Genomic DNA, 19,774 nt, shown 5'->3' with positions numbered 1-19,774 from the left:
ATGCAAAGCACCGTGCAGCATACTTAAAAGCTGCACACAGAAGGTAGCAACGTGAAGATAATCTTTCAGCATTTTTAGACGAGCGTCCGTATCCTCTAGGTGTGCGAACAGCCCCCCTGCTCACACCCCCTACGTCAGGATCACAGATAGTCAGCGCAAGAGAGAGAGAAAGAAAAGTAAGTTGGGTAGCTTCTCAGCCATCTGCCAATAGCATCCTTTGTATGAAATCAACTGGGCAAACCAACTGAGGAAGCATGTACCAGAAATTAAAAGACCCATTGTCCTCAGAAATCCGCGAACCAGCAAAAAATCCGCGATATATATTTAAATATGCTTACATATAAAATCCGCGATAGAGTGAAGCCGCGAAAGGCGAAGCACGATATAGCGAGGAATCACTGTAATAACATTCCCAAATTCAAGTTAAGTCAGTCTGTGTTTTTTTTTAGATACTTAGTTTTTCTATTTTAGGATTTTTGTTTACATCTAAATATGTATACAGTGATACCCCGCCTATCGCGGAAGTTACGTTCCAGACCCACCCGCGATAGGTGAAAATACGCGATATAGAAAGACCACATTTTTTTTATAGTTTAAGCCTTAAAATACCCCTCCCACACACACTTTAAGCACATGTAAACTTATTAAAACACACTTTGGATACAAATATCATACACGGATGTCGGGCTAAAGATATGAGTAACATAATAATAATCATCATCAGTTTTACCTTCTACTGTATGGTCAAGGTCTTCCTCTGGCGCTTAGGCTCACTGTTACCAGAAGGCATACAAGATGCAGTAGCTTGGGAGCCATCGTAGGGCTTAAAACAAAACAAAAAGTTCACAAAAGTTTGCTCAGAAAAGTCGGACCACAAGCAAGGTACGCAATACGCGATTCGTCGGGGACCCACGCTCACTGTTCTTGCGAGATTACACCACGTTAGCAGCAGCTAATCAGAGCCCAAGAGAATAAAATCCGCTCTGATTGGTTGAGTCTCCTCTTTCTGCCAATAACGGGATTTGTAAGAAATCATCTGGGTGCTGTAATGCGAAACTCTTTGTCTGCTGAAAACCGTATGCTTTGTTATGAATTGGCTACAAAGTACACTACAGGTAGGATGTACTTACTGAATTTTTCCGCGATATTGTGGGGGCATGATAGCTGAACCGCAATAGAGCGGGGGATTACTTTATATCGAAATGTTCTTTCTTAGCGGATGCACTGTCCCACATGTACAGTCCTGCCAAATTTCAGTTTTTAAATTAAATAGGCAGTAATGCTTTTTGTTGGTAAGTGAATAGTGAGTGAGTCAGTCAGTCAACTTTGAATGTTATTTATAATTCGATTACCCACTGTTTCAAAGTAATATTTGACAACCCTGAGCTCAATGAAGGAATCAACCTTTGAACAGGGCTTCAGTTTATCTCAGGACACACTCACTTATACCAGGCAAATGTACAGCCACCAGTTAACCTAATAAACATGTAAGTAGTTTGGGGGAAAAACACAGACATGGGGAGAAAGGACAAACTTCATGTTATCAACGACTGTCCCGTAGATCCTGGAGCCCTGAGACATCAGCACACCACCTTCCTGCTCTGTAATTAAATTCACCCATCTTTATTTTATTTAGTCAGCTATCCCAAGTCTCTTATAAAACATCTATAGTATCTGCTTTTCACAGATCAATTTCTACTGCTCATAATCATCAGATATTCTTAGAATTTTCATCTTATCATCTGTCTTCTGTGGAAATTCAGATGTTGTATGTGGCTCATAATTATTAACAGTGTCACACATTCCACATTTGTATGGCTCAAATGGATAGCACAGGAAGTGAATCTTGCTGAGATTTGAATGGTATCTTGCGGAGAGTGGAATGGTAGTGGAAATACTTGCCAGGCACATCCTAGTTAGGAAATATGGTACACATGTAATAAGATGGAGGACTGCAGAAAGAATGTTGTTATAAGGAATGGTACAATGGAAACTCCTGGCTTAGCCTTCAGTTAACTTGCTCATTCAGGTATAGGGAGAAGAAGAAAAAAAACTTGTCAGTGTTGATGGACACATGGAAAAGCAGCCATAATGAAACACAAAAGAGACCCCGGTTTAAATGTTGTATTGGTTGTGTCATGTCCGTTCATCTGTTTTCTATACCTACTAAATCTACTTTTAGATTCATGGGAGGCCAGGGCCTAAGCCACAGCAACATGTGCAAGAGGTGAACTATCCCTATAATGGGTATGTGTCCACTCGTACAGTATATACACGCTACACACACATAAACACTCTTAAGACGTCTTTGGGAGTGCCCTGATAAAAACCCAAACAAACAAAGGAAGAGCATGCAAACTCTACATAAGCAGGGATTAAAAAGGTAGTCTGATGGAGCTTTTCTACGATATCAGTTTGCCTTCTGCCGACAATAACTTAACAATGTGCAAGTCTACTGATTATTCCAACTCTCACTATGCATGTAAATAGACAAGTGTGTATTTTTTGTTATAGGTCAATCCCAGAGGTGTTGAGGTAAGTAGTATTGGCTTGCTGTGAAACATCTCAGCTGCCACCGCGCCAGTCTGCTTCCATCTTGATTTTAGAGTTTGGGAGGCACACCTGCCTTCTGAAGACTGAAGTATAGTTGCGTACCTGTTGATCCTTTCAGTTAAACAGCGCATCCACTTGGGGTTTTTTTTGGCTTTGTTGGAGGGAGATGCTGGAGATTGCTAACTTGAAAATTAAATGTCTTTTAAGACATCCTCCTTAATAAAAGGATAAGCATGTGCATGTCTGTCCTTGTGTACACCTGTTTGCTATGTCTCTGTCATTCCAGAAGATGGCACAAACATTTTCAGTAATAAAATGCATTGCATTTTTCATTCCAATGGATGGCTCATCCCAAACATTAACACTGCTTATAAAAACCCCATGGCAAATGGCATATAACAGAGGCGTATCCATTGCATGGTGTACTGCCGATATTGATTACTTAAATTTGAGCCCATCTTGGGCGGGTAGCAGAACTAGTTATGTCTTAAGTGGTTCTCTGAAAATGTATTTGTCTGAGCTAGGTAGGCAATGTAATTTACAAAATCATTAAAATAAAAATAAAGAAATTTTTACATCATAGTTACATAATTTCAAGTGTGGCATATTGGTGCATTGGTTATGCTTTTAGAGATTCAATCCCCAGTCTAGTTATTGTTTATGTGCAAATTCTCCTTATGCTTATATAGGTTTTTTCTCTTAAATACTTTGGTGTCTTCTTCCACTGCTAAGGCATGCAGGTTAGGTTAATTGACAGGACTGATTTGGATAGTATGTCTGACTTTTCAGAATGTGCCTTGCCATAAAAAGGCATCCAACGCAGAACCGGTTTCTGCCTTACATCTGATCATGCCAGGATAAGATCCAGTTTCTTGCAAAGAATTGACAGTTTTAGTAAATGGATGGATGCATATACATTCAATGGCTACATTTTTTAAAATGCAGAGCCACAGTACAGTAGACATGGGGTGAATATGTGGATATAACTTCTACAGTGGAATCTGAAAGTGTTCAGATCCGTTAACTTTCTGCACACTTTATTGTGCTGTATGTTTAATTTTACATGGATACATTTGCCTTTTGTGTCCCTCAATCTACACTCGATAATCCATAACAAAATGAAAGCATGTTTTGAAATAGTTTAGAAATTTATTGAAAATCAAAAGCTGAAATTTGGGTCCAAGGAAAAATGGGTCCAAGGATTTCATCCCAATACCTAATGGCAGTCAAGGTGCCGTTGTCTAGCCTGTAGAGGTCTGTGCGTCCCTCCATGGATATGCCGCCCCAGACCATCACTGACCCACCACCAAAGTGGTCATGCTGAACGATGTTACAGGCAGCATAACGTTCCCCACGGCTTCTCCAGACCTTTTCATGTCTGTCACATTTGCTCAGTGTGAACCTGCTCTCATCTGTGAAAAGCACAGGGCGTCAGTGGTGGACCTGCCAATTCTGATATTCTATGGTAAATGCCAATCAAGCTCCACGGTGCCGGGCAGTGAGCACAGGGCCCATTAGAGGATGTTGGGCCCTCAGGCCACCCTCACGAAGTCTGTTTCTGGTTGTTTGGTCAGAGACATTCACACCAGTGGCCTGCCTGATGGAGGTCATTTTGTAGGGCTCTGGCAGTGCTCATCCTGTTCCTCCTTGCCCAAAGGAGCAGATCCCGGTCCCGCTGATGGGTTAAGGACCTTCTATGACCCTGTCCAGCTCTACTAGAGCAACTGCCTGTCTCCTGGAATCTCCTCCATGCCCTTGAGACTGTGCTGGGAGACACAGCAAACCTTCTAGCAGTGGCACGTATTGATGTGCCATCCTGGAGAAGTTGAACTAACTGTGCAACCTCTGTAGGGTCCAGGTATCACCTCATGCTACAAATAGTGACACTGACCGTAGCCAAATGCAAAACTAGTGAAGAAACAGTCAGAAAAGATGAGGTGTGAAAAATGTCAGTGGCCTCCACCTGTTAAAGCATTCCTGTTTTGGGGGTCGTCTCATTGTTGCCCCTCTAGTGCACCTGTTGTTCATTTCATTAACACCAAAGCAGCTGAAACTGATTAATAACCCCCTCTGCTATACAACTGACCAGATCAATAGCCCAGAAGTTTCATTGACTTGATGCTATATTCGGATTACTAAGTGGTCCTTTAATTTTTTGAGCAGTATATCTTTGCCTTCCTAGAAAAACAGTTGCCCTTTTTTTCTCTTGGAAATAAAGTAGTATATTTCTTGAAATGTGTTTGGCTGATCCCTACATATACCACTTTAGATTTGGAAATAATTTATTCAGTTTAATTTTATTCACTTTTGTGTACCTTTGGGTATAATGAAATGCTGATCCTAGTTGTTAACAAACCTGCAAAGACAGTACAGTGCATGGTAAAACATCACAACAGACACACATTGTTAAAATAGCAAGGACAATTAAAGATTGATTGATTCATTAATTGATTAGTATGTTTTACAACATAAAATTAAATACATCAAATCATTATTAGGTTTAAACAACATGATTAAAAGAGATAAAGTAGCAATAAGACAGTAACCCAAGTCATAAGTGCAGTGTTTTAGGGAATAAATGTTAATTTATCCAACTTCCTTTAGCATCTTTACCTGTCAAGTTTGAGGGTCAAATACATCTAAAATGTGTTTTTTTATTTGCATGAAGCACCACCATATGTAGAACAGGGATCATCTTGTGTGCATTGGTGTTTGTGAAACTAAGTATTGGTGCTGTTTCTTTACACTGAGATAGATAGATACTTTATTAATCCCAAGGGGAAATCCACATACTTCAGCAGCAGCATACTGATAAAAAAACAATATTAAATTAAAGAGTAATAAAAATGCAGGTATACAGACAATAACTTTGTATAATGTTAACGTTTACCCCAACCCCGGGTGGAATTGAAGAGTCGCATAGTGCGGGGGAGGAACGATCTCCTCAGTCTGTCAGTGGAGCAGGACAGTGACAGCAGTCTGTCGCTGAAGCTGCTCCTCTGTCTGTAGATGATACTGTTCAGCTGATGCAGTGGATTCTCCATGACTGATAGGAGCCTGCTCAATGCCTGTCACTCTGCCACGGATGTCAAACTGTCCAGCTCCATGCCAACAATAGAGCCTGCCTTCCTCACCAGTTTGTCCGGGTGTGAGGCGTCCTTCTTTATGCTTCCTCCCCAACACACCACCACGTAGAACAGGGCACTCGCCACAACTGTCTGATAGAACATCTGCAGCATCTTATTGCAGATGTTGAAGGACGCCAGCCTTCTAAGGAAGTATAGTCGGCTCTGTCCTCTCTTGCACAGAGCATCAGTATTGGCAGTCCAGTCCAATTTATCATCCAACTGCACTCCCAGGTATTTATAGGTCTGCACCATCTGCACACAGTCACCTCTGATGATCACGGGGTCCAGCTCCTTGGTTTTGCTGGTGTTCAGGTGTAGATGGTTTGAGTTGCACCATTTAACAAAGTCCTTGAATAGGTTCATATACTCCTCTTCAGAAGATGCATGAGTTGGATTAAGTTTGTCTAATAATGTTATGTTATATAAATAAAAAAAACCAGATGTGGTATATGGAACAATGACAGTTGATTATCAACAATAATTGTCCTTTTTTTCTTATTTAGCTGACTTCATAGGACAAAAATGATTTTAATTTATAATTCAAATAGATTTTTCAAGGTAAATGTTAAATTTTCCTGGGTTTGTGTAGCAGTCTTTAGAGGCCAAGCCAGTCCATCTTTCAAAATTTGTTTTAAAGTGACAAACTTGAGATGGGCACAGAATACACTCAGTTATTGTTTGTAAGAAAGTGGATTGACTGTCCGTGAATGAAGTAAACATGGAGCGGAAAAGTTATTACATTTACATATTTGGCTGACACCTTTATTCAAGGCATTTTACATTTATGATACAACTGGTCACATTTCATCGGATTGGCTGGCCCAGCACTGTTTCAGCTGTGGAATGGCCAAATGGGGGAGGCAGCTTGAAGGATGAGGTCTCCAGGACTCTATACAAATACAAATCTTATTAAGGGATATATCATCTACTGTTAAATTCTGCTCTGTACTTCTAAAATTTATATTTTTTATTTCTTACTATATTGAGAAATTGTTCTGTGTACTGTACTGTATTGTATTGTATTGACCCCCTTCTTTTGACACCCACTGCACGCCCAATCTACCTGGAAAGGGGTCTCTCTTTGAACTGCCTTTCCCAAGGTTTCTTCCATTTTTCCCTACTAGGTTTTTTTGGGAGTTTTTCCTTGTCTTCTTAGAGAGTCAAGGCTGGGGGGCTGTCAAGAGGCAGGGCCTGTTAAAGCCCATTGCGGCACTTCCTGTGTGATTTTGGGCTATACAAAAATAAACTGTATTGTATTGTATTGTATTTCGTTAGGTTTTCCAGTTGGAGCACAGGTTTGTCAAGTGGCTTGCTCATGGTCACACAGTGTCAGTAGTGGGATTTGAACCTACAACCTCAGGGTTTGAAGTCCAAAGCTTTAACCACTATGCTGCACTGAGTTTATTACAACTGAGTTCCAGAGGTTTTAGTCTTCCTTATTTTATTTACACTGGCAGACTCTGTTGTGGTTTAATGTATTGTATAATGCTGTTTGAAATTAACATTTGATTATTTCGCTATACAATTGGTTACATTTCTTTAGTTTTTCCAATTGGAGCACAGGCAGGTGAAGTGACTTGCTCATGATCACACAGCTAAATTCAGCTAAAGACGATGACATTCAAGGGAGCGCCTTGTTTATTTTTGTTGGATTCCAGCCCAACCAGAGGTTCATCTAATAATATGATATCAGGCAATGGCCTCAGGGAAAATGAGTGTGCTGTGACTCATTAGAACTTTCCGTGGATCAGCAGCAATAACACCGAGTGCCGAGTGTCACTGAGAGGGTCTCAATGCAAAACATTCAAACATGTTATACATCATGGTGTTGCATCTGTAAAAAGTGCTGATCGATCATAGGTTTGACCATTGAATGAGGGCAGCACGGTGGCACAGTGGGTAGCGTTGCTGCCTCGCAGTTGGGTGATCTGGGGACCTGGGTTTGCTTCCTGGGTCCTCCCTGCGTGGAGTTTGCATGTTCTCCCCGTGTCTGCGTGGGTTTCCTCCGGGCGCTCCGGTTTCCTCCCAGTCCAAAGACATGCAGGTTAGGTGGACTGGCGATTCTAGATTGACCCTAGTGTGTGCTTGGTGTGTGGGTGTGTTTGTGTGTGTCCTGTGGTGGGTTGGCACCCTGCCCAGGATTGGTTCCTGCCTTGTGCCCTGTGTTGGCTGGGATTGGCTCCAGCAGACCCCCGTGACCCTGTGTTCGGAATCAGCGGGTTGGAAAATGGATGGTTGGATGGACCATTGAATGAATTTAATTCAAAAGTAAATCCCCTTTGTTTGGTAAAATTTTTTCCTCTTTTCCTGTCATGCAAAGAATTTAACATAACAGCTGCTTTAGCGGGGCCTCGCTTCCCTGCAACAGCTGGCTATATTTGAGAGACAGGTGTCGATAGAGCGTGCACATTTCAAAAGCCAGTCTTATTCTTATATGCCTTAGCAGGAATGCTGTGCCAAGGGTAAGAGCAAAAACGGGAAGGAAGAATATCAGAGGAAGTGATATGATTGTAATAGGAAAACTGCAGAGGAAAGCTTTTTTGGAATATGCCTGTTCACCCACTTCCTTGCATACTTCTTATCCATCAGTCCATCACTGATTGAATATACTTTAGTCAGCTCAGGTCCACAGAGTCAAAGCCTGTCCTGGCAGCTTTAGGTGCAAAGCCCTCAACAAAAGAAAGTGATTATATTGAATGTCTGAAGAATTATGTGAATTTTAACCTTCTCAATCATTCTTATTTGTTTATAGCACCTTCCTTGTTTAGAAGCAACACAAGACATTTCTAAAGCAAAGGACTAGTACAACGTACAAAAGAAATCCCCTGTTCTTGACATAATAGCTAATCTGTACATAAAATACAAACTCTTGTTTGCGACTATCTATCTCAGTACATAATAGGGAAAACAAACATCAACAGTGAACAAAAAAAAACATTGTAAGACATTCTCACTCATGCGGGTCCAGTTTTTAGATTAATCAGTTCACCTACTATGTGTACATCTTCAGTCTTGGGCCTGATGTTGCTAAGATGGTCTCCACCTACATGACCTTAAACTGGTTTACACAGGTGTGAAGGATGGATAGACAAATTAGTAATATGGATATTTAATTCATCTGGCCATCCATCAACAGATGATCAGAAATAACTCACTCTCTCTCTCTCTATTTTTAATTTAATTTGAAGAAGATAACATTCTATACGATCAAGTCTAACTTATACAATGAAGAAGATAACCTTACTTAAAATCAAATTAACAAAGCAGAATTCAAACCCCACCCAAGGTTGAATCTTCCCCTGCATACAGTTTGCACAATTTTAAACAAGATTAATGTGATCAATAGATGTTTTTAAGTTTGTACATAAGGAGCTGGAGTGTATTCCATGCATGGGTGCCTTCCACTCCTTTTTTGAGATATTAAGTGAAAGATCCTTTCCCCACCGTACTCTGGAATATTTGAAAGAAATAGATTTTAAGATGGGTCGGCGCAGTGGTAGCGCTGCTGCCTCAAGGTAAGGAGACCTGGGTTTGCTTTCCGGGTCCTCCCTGCGTGGAGTTTGCATGTTCTTCCCGTGTCTGCGTGGGATTTCTCCGGGTGCTCCAGTTTCCTCTCACAGTCCAAAGACATGCAGGTTAGGTCCATTGGCGATCCGAAATTGGCCCTAATGTGTGCTTGGTGTGTGTGTGTGTGTGCGCCCTGCGGTGGGCTGGCACCCTGCCCAGGGATTTGTTCCTGCCTTGCGCCCTGTGCTGGCTGGGATTATCTCCAGCAGACCCCCGTGACCCTGTGTTAGGATATAGTGGGTTGGAAAATGACTGACTGACTTTAAGATGTGCTTATGTATTGTTGAGATGCTGTCTGAGTCTTCAAGACTGATCAGTATTTCTTCTGTAATAGAAATAGGTTGGAGGTGAGGACAATTGGGTAGGTTCCTTTTAGCAAAGTTTTTGATTTGAAAGTAGTAGAAAAATTGTGTTGATGGGATTGTTCATAACATGTACAGACATTATCCATACACAGGTTTCTAAGTGTTCTGCTATAGATGTTTTCTAAACATTAAATGCTGTACAGGTTTGAGAGGGGTAGAAAGGGTGATTATCAAATAGAGATGCAACAGATATATTATTCTCTGCCTTGAAGTGTTTCCTGCATTGGTTCTGTATTGTGAGTGATTGATGGACAATTGAATTATTGGGGTTTTGACAATAATTTGTATTTACTGGGACACAAAACAGGGCGTACAGAGAAGTGCAGCAAGATTTTATTTCTATTTCAGACCAGGCTGGTGTATATTCATCAATTTGTGTCTATGTCCAGGTCTTTATAGCCTGTATATTTGCTTTCTCTCTAACTGATGCACATCACAATGTTCAGGCTATGTACATATTTCTGTAGTTGGTGCAATTATGTGGGTTCAGTGTTTTAGAGTCTTTCTGATTGACTGTAATGGAAATTGAACTTTCAACCTCATGGTTCGCAGTCTGGTGGTTTAGCTACTGTCCCACAATTAATAGTCTGCACAGTGAAACCTTTGGTGATACATAAAATACCTTAACAAAATTAAACATATCTCTTCTCCACAGTTCCACAGGTTCTCAAGAGTTGCACTGAATTTATCGAGAAATATGGAGTGGTGGATGGCATCTACAGACTCTCTGGGATTGCTTCCAACATCCAGAAATTACGGTAAGAGCCAGTCTAAGCTGTTCTCTAGTTTTTGTTTTTTTTTTTTTTTTCCTTTTTCCAATTTTGAGAAGTCTGTGATAGAGAAGGAGCCATTATGAGTTCAAAAGTTGGGTTGAAGCCATTTGGCTTATTCGTCCGTGTCATTCAACATTCCTAAAGGCTTAATGGTATTTGTTGAAAATATTACAGCAATATAGTAATCTTTTAACTCCTTGTTTCTGACTGTTATTTTGAGTTTGGGTTTAGATATTTTTAATCTTCTTTGAACAAATCTTCTGGTTAGTTCAGTAAATTATCCTTTTTCAAAAAATATGGACTGACATCCCATCCCGAGTTGTTTCCTGTCTTGGACCTGATGCTGCAGGTCTGGATCTATACTTCTCTAAAACTAATAAATTAATTCAGGAAAAAGAATGATGAATGGAAGAAACATTGGAGATGTTTTTGTTGCTGCAGCATGGAATCAGTGTGTCACAATATAAAGAATATTTCATAACACTGTTCCAAAGTTTTTAGTGCCCTGAGTTCAACTCCAGGCTTAAGCACTACAAGTGGTAAATGTTTGTTTTTCCAGTATTTTTACTCCCACATCCTAAAGATGTGTGTTTATTGGTTGTTCTAAATTGCCCCAGAGTGGGTGTGTGTGTATTAATGTATCCTGCAACTGAGTGGCTTCCAGTCCAGGCCTGGCTCCTAGTGTAGCACAGCCTTCTGTGAACTGACCTTGATAAGTCGGTTAAAAATGAACAATAAAAGAGAAGGTACCTGACAGCTAAAGTGGTGTCTTTGTGTGAGGAGCTGCATGTAATGAACATGGCATCTACATACCACTTGTTTCATTAAACATTGTGGCCGCTACTGCACACAAACTGGTCTGAACTTGCAAAACAACGATCACAAGTGTGTCAGGAATGTCATCCCCTTCTCCAGCCTCCTTGCCCCTCATGTTAGGCCCCATTAGTGTTATAATGATCCTGCCTCTGAAGCAGTCATTCCTACCGTTTTTTGTTTTGAAACATTTTCCCTAAACAAAGAGTTCCCTATTATTCATCCAGTTTGTTTGCAAAGTATGGCAGTTTTAAACTGATATTTCTGAATTTCACTGTGCATACTTTTATTATCCAGCTCTCAATCAGTAGAAATAGTTTTGATACTGAAAGAACGATAACTATTATATGGATGTGTTTTCATCAGGTTAGTGTTAGAACTCCGTTTTTGTAGATAAAAATGTTTATATTTGTTTTTTTGCCAACATTCTTAGTGATGATATATGTGCGTTAAGTTATTTTTTTAGCGTCTCAACATAGAATTACACATTTTTCTCTGGCCATCCTATCAATCTTTTTTACTTCCAGGAGGAGTGGATTGAGGCGATGGTGGAGGTTGTCTGTAGTAAGCTCCATTTGTTAGCACATAATAACCTAAGGAATCTGACAAATGAGTGGAGGCCATTCAGTCCATCACGCCAGTTTATTCAACTGATAGCTAAGCTGTCCAGATACTTCTTAAAGGTTGTCAAGGTTTCTGCTTCAACTATGTCTTGTAGTTTGTTCCAGAATCCCACAACTCTTTGCGTGAAGAAGTGCTTCATGGCTTAAGTCGTCAATGCACTTCCCCTTAATTTCCAGTGGTATTCTCGAGTAAGCTGAAAGAATTCTGCTGGATCTACTTCATCAGTGCCTTTGAGGATTTGGTCCCCATGCTGTCTCCTCTGCTTGAGAATAAACAGGTTTTATTCTCTGAGTGTTGGAGTATGACATGTCCTTAAGTTCTAGGATGCACCTGGTTGCTCTTCTCAGCACAGCTTTAAACTTCAAGTTTTCTTTGCCTCTTTTTATGGGGACCATCTGTGCATGTGAACTCCAGACCACTTATACAGCTAAGTTTAATTTCTGGCATGTTTTCATGTATATATCTGTATTCTATACAGCGCCATTCATACTATGCACCAACAGTGAGAGACTTTCCTGAACAAAGTTGATTAAAAATGTGTCATTTTTGCAAAGGGGTGTCATTTAGAATTGAATTCTACAATATCCACACAGTTGCTGAGATAAGCTTCTACCCATGACACCAATATTGGAGAAAGTCTATGCACTTGATGATTCAATTCAGGGTCATGATAAGACAGAGCCAATATAGCATTGCAAGACAAGAATGGTAATGAAAACATGGATTCTGCATATGGATAGCTTTTGTGTCAAAAACACTAAAAAAATACAATCCAAGCAAGTTTGACAGACACTAGGAAACTGTTGTAAAGATAGAATAACAGAATAATGCCCCAGAGAAGCAGAGGAATCATATAAACCAACAGCATAAGGATTTGATTATCATCTTTGTATCCCATAGTCCTAAGGACCATTGGGGCCAACACTTGGGACCTTTTCAGGTCATTTCCTCTCCTCCACTGTTTGAACTGCTTTTTTGATGTTCATTCCAGTTCATTCTCTGATGTCATTCAACCATATTTTTTCTTGGCTTTCCTGTTTTTTGCACAGTTTTGACACTTCCAAACATTACTTTCTTTGTTAAGCCTTTGTCTCACATTGTGCATACGTGTCCAAACAAGACTAATTTCCTTGTTTTCATTTTGTCTGCCCCCATTGTTTTTTGTCCAGATCTTCACATATCTTGTTTCTCACCAAATTTCTTCAGCTTATCCTCATTATTCTTTAACACTTTATTTCAAACACAGCCTACTTTCTTCAAAGTTCAGGATTTGTATGCACTTAGCATTGTTGACACTATGCATATTTACTGTATAATTTTATTTTATTTGATCATTTTGCTTTTCCATATCATACACAGGCCTGTAAATGCACTGCTTGCCCTCCATTATCTTATGATGCTTTTATGGCAAGGTAGTGGCCTCATGCCAGCACTCCTTTTTTGCTTATCTAGGGACAGGCAGCCAACACAAAATATAATTTTCAGACAGAGTTGAACAAAGATCTGCTAACAAAAAATAAGTGTAATGCACCAAAGATGCAGAAGAATCAGTTGAACCAAGAGTACCATAACTGGTGATCAAGAATAAAGAATAATGCACAGATGATGCAAGAAAGCATTTGTACCTAGCTAGCACAATAGAGATAATGATGCAATATGTGTACATTTCTTAAAATATTTAAACTAGATATTATTAACAATAGTTAGGTCTGACATTTGACATCCTAAAGATGTTTATGTCAGGTGAATTATTGATTCTGAATTGGTCCAGCATGACTGTGTGATCGACATTTCTTTGTGAGGCTTTGGTGGCTTCTCTAGGATTACCGTGCATTTAATGCTACTAATATGTGCTCTGGTCCTTGTAATCCTCAACCACCTAATACAGAATCTGTTGAACCTGGATGGATAATTTTAATTACCTTCCACTCTTTGCAGATTTTTCTGGTTTGTAGTGATACAGCAATTGAATCTCAAAAAAAATGATTATTTAGGAAGATTTTCTTTAAAGGCCAATGCATTGCTTCCTGGCTTTAAACCACTTTCTCCGAGTGTATTTGAGCTACCTGAACCCTATCAATGACTGTGTGTTCAGCTCCATACCTTTACCAAATTAAACCGTTTAAAATCTACTATAATGTTTGATTTAGAAGAACTTTTGCCAGAGTAACCTGATTCTTAGAATATGTTAACAAACCTCAGTTTCAGTTTCGGATCAGTTTTCTGGTCAGGATTTTGGCTTTCCTCTGCATTCATGCAGCTGTTGTTCTAATCATAAATGTCCTTCAACTCATTACTGAAACTGGATAATCCTCTGTGCTGCTTTCCCTTGACATTAATGCTATCTTCAGCAAAGGCAAATAATACCTAATGTTCAGGAGAGACAAGGACCTTACAAGGTATCCTTTTCTAATTTGGCCCATGATGGCTTGGACACATTCTTGGAATGGATGTGAGAAGACTACTAGAGAAAGCTTTACTTTCTGAACTGGAATCTGGATGGAAGAAACAATGTGGTGGTCAGGACATGACTTGGCACCATGCCACGAATATAGGCTATAGGTGCTTGTCTTCTACATAGCTGGGGTATCTTTGGTTGAAGACTCTCAGTGAAATGGCCAGACACAAGCAACAGTGTCAATGACTATATATATTGCCTTGGATGCACACTTTGAGTAATATTGAATTTAGATTACCAAATATGATATTCAAAATTAATTGAATACTTCAACATTAAAAATAAATGGTTTGTGGGATATTTTTACTTTACTGAGAGTTAAAGAAGAGTATTTATAGACTCTGACTAAACATGATTTGGTATGCTGTTTATCCAATTAAACGTGCCTGCTCCCAAAATGATTTAATTAACTAATGCAGTACAACAGTTTTAAAACAAAATGTGCAACAGATTTTTTCAGTGAAATAGTTATAGCAACAGACAGATCATTATGTAGATTCATATTTGTCATTACTAGCATTAAAAGCCATAAAGTTATTGTTTAGTTAGCCTATTTGAGACAGTGCTCTTCTAGAGCTGAGATATTATTAAAAATACTCACAAACAAATCTGCTCAGGCTGCCACTTCACTGCTTCCTCAGCCTCATGGGATGATGGGTTTGAAAAACCGTGAACTTATTACAGCAAAAATGTAGGTGTCTTATGTGTATTTAGTTAATTATTTGTTTGCTTGTTAGTGAAAGAGTGTGAGGCCCCAAAAAAGGGCCATAAACCGGGCCAGGGCTTTCCTTGGCATACCTAGAATTGGCCTCTTTTTCCACAGGCAGGTTTAAGCCAGCCCCAAAAAATAGACAACAGGCTTTTAAATTTCAAAATAACTTAAATGTCCAAAAATATCAAAAATGCCCTTTAATGAAGAGTGAGAACTATAAAAGTCTCTGGATTAAGGGCGAAGCAAATATTCCTTATTGACATATTTATTTGTAAATCACAAAAGGAGCGCAGAAAAGTGAAAAAAAAGAAGGCAAAATGATTTGCCTAAAATGCACTTCAGAGCAAACACATTCCAATACGTAATCTAACAATCAGAATCCACAAAGTCCAGAAACTAGAAAATCAATACTTATAATTAATGCACTCTAAGAACTTCAATGAATCACTGATGTATCTGCTGTCTGCTTCAGAACATAAAGGCAGGGGGCAGTCCAGTAGTGACGTCAAGGTGGCCCCACCTCTTGGTGCTACACCCACAAAGGACAAACAATGCCTTCAAAGAACATAGAAGCACAATACTTATAAATTAAATAACTAAATAAAACCAAAAGAAGAACTAACAAAGAATGGGAATGTAATAAACAACAAAAATATTAGATATACAAGAAATAAGGTAACCCTGACTGAACCATCAAGTTTGGTTATTTATGCCTTCCTCCAGTTGCTACTAGACTACATGATTTGTCATGATGAGTTCTTGTTGTACTCATTGGCCATGAATGAAACTACTCTCTGTATCTAAGACATCAGTGTATGGATACAGCTGAATACTAACCAACGTACAGTTCTTCTTGTGGTATCCTCAGCTCAAGTTAAAGTGAACTTCTCCTTACTGAATTATGGCTTCTGTAGCACTACCCCATCATTCACAGTCACCAGTCTGGGAGATTAAAGCATTGTACACGTTGAATTGCACAACTTTACAACAATCAAAATTTCTTTCTACTGTCTATGGAACATTGTTACCAGAGTCTGACTTTTCCTGTCCTCCTCTAAAGCATAAATACTTTGTCTGACCTTCTTTAAATCTCTGCTGGAGTAGTGAAATTTGCTTTTCGGTAGCCAAAGTAGTTTAAAGGTTCTGAGCAACACCAACCATAATAAAGAAAACACTGGCCAACTGGCACAGTTACAGTGACTTCCTCTTGATCTCACAGTTATATTTAAAACACTATTGCTGACTTTTACAAACATTTCAACACCTAAGTCTGTGTAATTATTGCATATCCTGTTTCAGACACTTGAGATCATCTGATGTTGGCCTTTCCAGTGCCTCGTCATGCAACACTTAACACAAAACTTGTTTAGCTTTACTGTTCCTGATCTCTCAACTGTCTCTCTACATCTGTCCCTGTTTTTGTTCAAATTGTACCTGATGACCAGCCCTCTCTGTCTCTAATATTTTACATCATATGAAGATTGGCCGATGAAAAAGTTTATGTCCTGATTCCCTGTGGTTATAAAAGATCCTTGGGCATCTTTCGAAAAGAGTAGGATGTACCCTGATGTCATAGCTAAATTGCACACCAATGCTTGGTCATTCTGATCCACTAATTGTTCCCTGTCTTTAATTGGCTGTCTCTTTAACCCTTTGTGTGATGAGCGTACTGGCGTAAGTCTTTGCATCATCCAGGTGGATGCTACACATTGGTGATGGTTGAAGAGGTTCCCCACTATCTGTATAAACCATTTTCAGTAGGTTAGAAAGCAGTACATAAGTGTAAATAATTAACAGTAGAAAAAATGCAATGAAGACAACATACATAAAATATGTATATGCAAGAAAACATTTTCAATATGAATGGCTGTTGAATAACCTTATGACATGTGGATGAAAACTGTCTCTAAATCTACATGCATAAATACTAATGGTCCTGTAATGTTTGCCAGAACAGAGGAGGGAGAAAAGAATGAGACAGCAAGTACAAGCTGCCAAAATGAACATCATGAGTAGGGTTGCTGGGCTGGCTGTCCATGATAGGGCTAAGCAATCAAAGAGGACATTGGAGTAGACCCACTGCTTCTTAGGATTAAGAGGAGCAAGTTGAGGTGGCTTGGACATGTAGTTAGGAATGCTCCCTGGGCACCTCCCTCAGGAGATGTACAAGGTGGGAGGAGACACAGGGGTACATTCAGGGCACGCTGACTGACCTGGAAGCTTCTGTGTATTCACGAGGTGGTGCTGAGGATAGGGTGGCCTGTTCAACTAAGTCTGCGACATTCACCAGGAGGAGCAGAATGAATATAGTGATGGTGACATGCCCCTGTTTAACTGTTGATACTCACTGTTTACATCTACAGTGCCATCTTATTTTTATTCTTGTTTTATGTTTATTTAGCACCTTATTTAAGGTGATTTACAAGATCAGTTTAAATAGCACTCATTTAAATAGCTTAGATTAAGTGACTTGCCCAGGGTCACAAAGCCAGTCAGAAGTGGGGATTAAACAAGCAACCTTAGGGTCTAAATGAGTCTACTCTTTACATATGATGATTTTTATTTTTGTGCAATTTGTTTCAAATTTTTAAATATTCCAAGTAGTGCAGTTAACACACAGTAAGTCTGTACAGAAAGCGGCCAATTAGTTATTTTCACATGTAGTCTGTTTGTGTGCATGTATGTATAATGTATATATTTAGAGTATATATATTTATCTATCCATTCATATATTAACCAGTTTATCTGATTTTGGGTCACAGGGTCAACAACAATCCCCAGCACCACAGGGCATAGCAGAATCACTCGTATACCAGCACTAACTCGCATAATAATAATAATAATATTAATAATAATAATAACAATAACAAGACATTTTATTTATATAACACCTTCCCCATGTCATAGCAATTAATATAACACATCTTTGGGATGTGAGAGTACAAGTGAAGTGCCAGGAGTTAAAAAAAAAATAATAAAATAAGCAAATACTGAAAGAGTACCTGCAGTCCCAGAATTCAAACCCAGGACTCTGGAGCTGTGACTGACCACTGTGCCGCAGTGCCATTCACATACTGTATCTATATGTTTGTATTAATGGGTCTTTGTAAACATATAAATATACTTGTGAGTTTGTGTTTCCTTTATGTATATAAAAAATTTCAAGATGTTTCAAGGCTAATGAATATTGTTGGGACATTTTAACCTGCTTTCAGTTCCTCAGAAATTGTGCTTTCAATGAAATTTACACTTTAATAACACGTCCAATGAAAGGCTCTGGCAGGTCTATCTTTAGAAATGTGGACTAGGTGGGCGATGTTGTGTGTCTGTCAAATACCCCGTCTTTCCTTTTTACACATTGATCATGATTATAGTGAGTTATTTTTATTTATTGATCCTAGCTTTTGGTCAGACACATCACCCCTGTTGGTTAAGTGCATTTTATATTTGACATTTAAGTAAATCTACTGTATTTAGCCATTTATAAGTTTTGCAAGTTGTTTTTCTTTCCTTTAGTATTTTTTCAGGTCAGTTATACTCAAGGTTTAAAGTCCTCAAATACTTTCTATTTGTCGGCAAAAATAATTAAATTCTTTATGTCTGCTATTGTTGTAGGTAAAGTCAATAAATACATACAGTACATGTGTATCTTTTTTTCCTCCAGGCATGAGTTTGACTCTGAACAAATCCCAGACCTGACAAAAGATTTGTACCTCCAAGACATCCATTGTGTTGGCTCGCTCTGCAAACTCTATTTCCGGGAGCTGCCCAATCCTTTACTAACCTACCAGCTGTATGAGAAGTTCTCTGTAAGTATCCCAAAAACCTCTGGAGTTGCTGGAAGACTTAAATTTTCTCACTGAATGCCAATGATTTGTAAAGGAACTTCTAATGGGTGGTGTTTAGGTTAAAGTGAGATCTGTTCTTCTAATCAGATTATGAAACCTTACAAAGTGCAATAGTGTTGAGTAAAGAGACTGTGCTTTTGAGATGGAAATCGTTTTGTCTGCCAAGAATAAGACCTACGCACAGTAGTTTCCACAGTCTATTTGCATCTTGAATAAGGAGACTGTCTGACTACATGATTCCCTATTTTTAACTTTCTTACATTAAGTTATTTTTAAGTTACTATTTATCAGTGTTTTATAGTTCTCTTAATGATTTTTATTGATATTTATAAAATTATGTATTATATATTCTTCTAAGATGCACAGTCCTTGGAGTTTACCAACTAAGCATTTCACTTCATATAGTACTGTACGAGGTGAGACAAAAAAATAAATGGATTGGTAAAAAATATATACAGTATATTTATTGATGAATTACAGCATTCTAAACATTGTCCCCTTCTATATACTCCCCTTCCCGATCTCTACACCGCTCCATATGTATCTTCCATTGATTGAAACAGTGCTGGAAGTCTTCTTACTTAAGGCTCTACAACAGGCTTGCCGTTTTTGTCTTCACTTCATCCATAGAAGAAAAATGTGTTCCATTAAGGTCACTTTTGATTTACGGGAACAAATAAAAATCACAGGGAGCTACTGTAAATCGGCGAATAGGGGGGATGATCAAGGACAGGATTGTTTTTGTCAGTCAAAAACTTGTTTATTTTGAAAAAGAGAAAATTCACGAGAAATTTGATGTTGATTCGCTGTTCGATTTTTTTTTTTTTTTTTTTCAACTGACATTATCGCAGCAACTCATGTAGCAATTGTGGTGTAAATACTGACTGGGCTATTCACAGGATATACCTAGCCAGGCGGCAGTTTGAGAGAGCA

The 19,774-nt window shown here is 39.0% G+C and overlaps 1 protein-coding gene across 1 annotated transcript in view; it reads left to right on the top strand.

The window, feature by feature from the left end:
* Positions 1–19,774, top strand: part of arhgap32b (Rho GTPase activating protein 32b) — a 599,869-nt gene that overhangs the window by 550,248 nt on the left and 29,847 nt on the right. The window contains exons 14-15 of the mRNA XM_051932371.1: positions 10,269–10,371; positions 18,658–18,802. Coding sequence (XP_051788331.1) covers positions 10,269–10,371; positions 18,658–18,802 — 248 coding nt within the window. The remainder of the gene's footprint in view (positions 1–10,268; positions 10,372–18,657; positions 18,803–19,774) is intronic.

This window comes from Erpetoichthys calabaricus, chromosome 9 (assembly GCF_900747795.2).
Source record: "Erpetoichthys calabaricus chromosome 9, fErpCal1.3, whole genome shotgun sequence".
NCBI lineage: Eukaryota > Metazoa > Chordata > Cladistia > Polypteriformes > Polypteridae > Erpetoichthys > Erpetoichthys calabaricus.
This window is presented reverse-complemented; position numbering and strand designations above follow the sequence as displayed.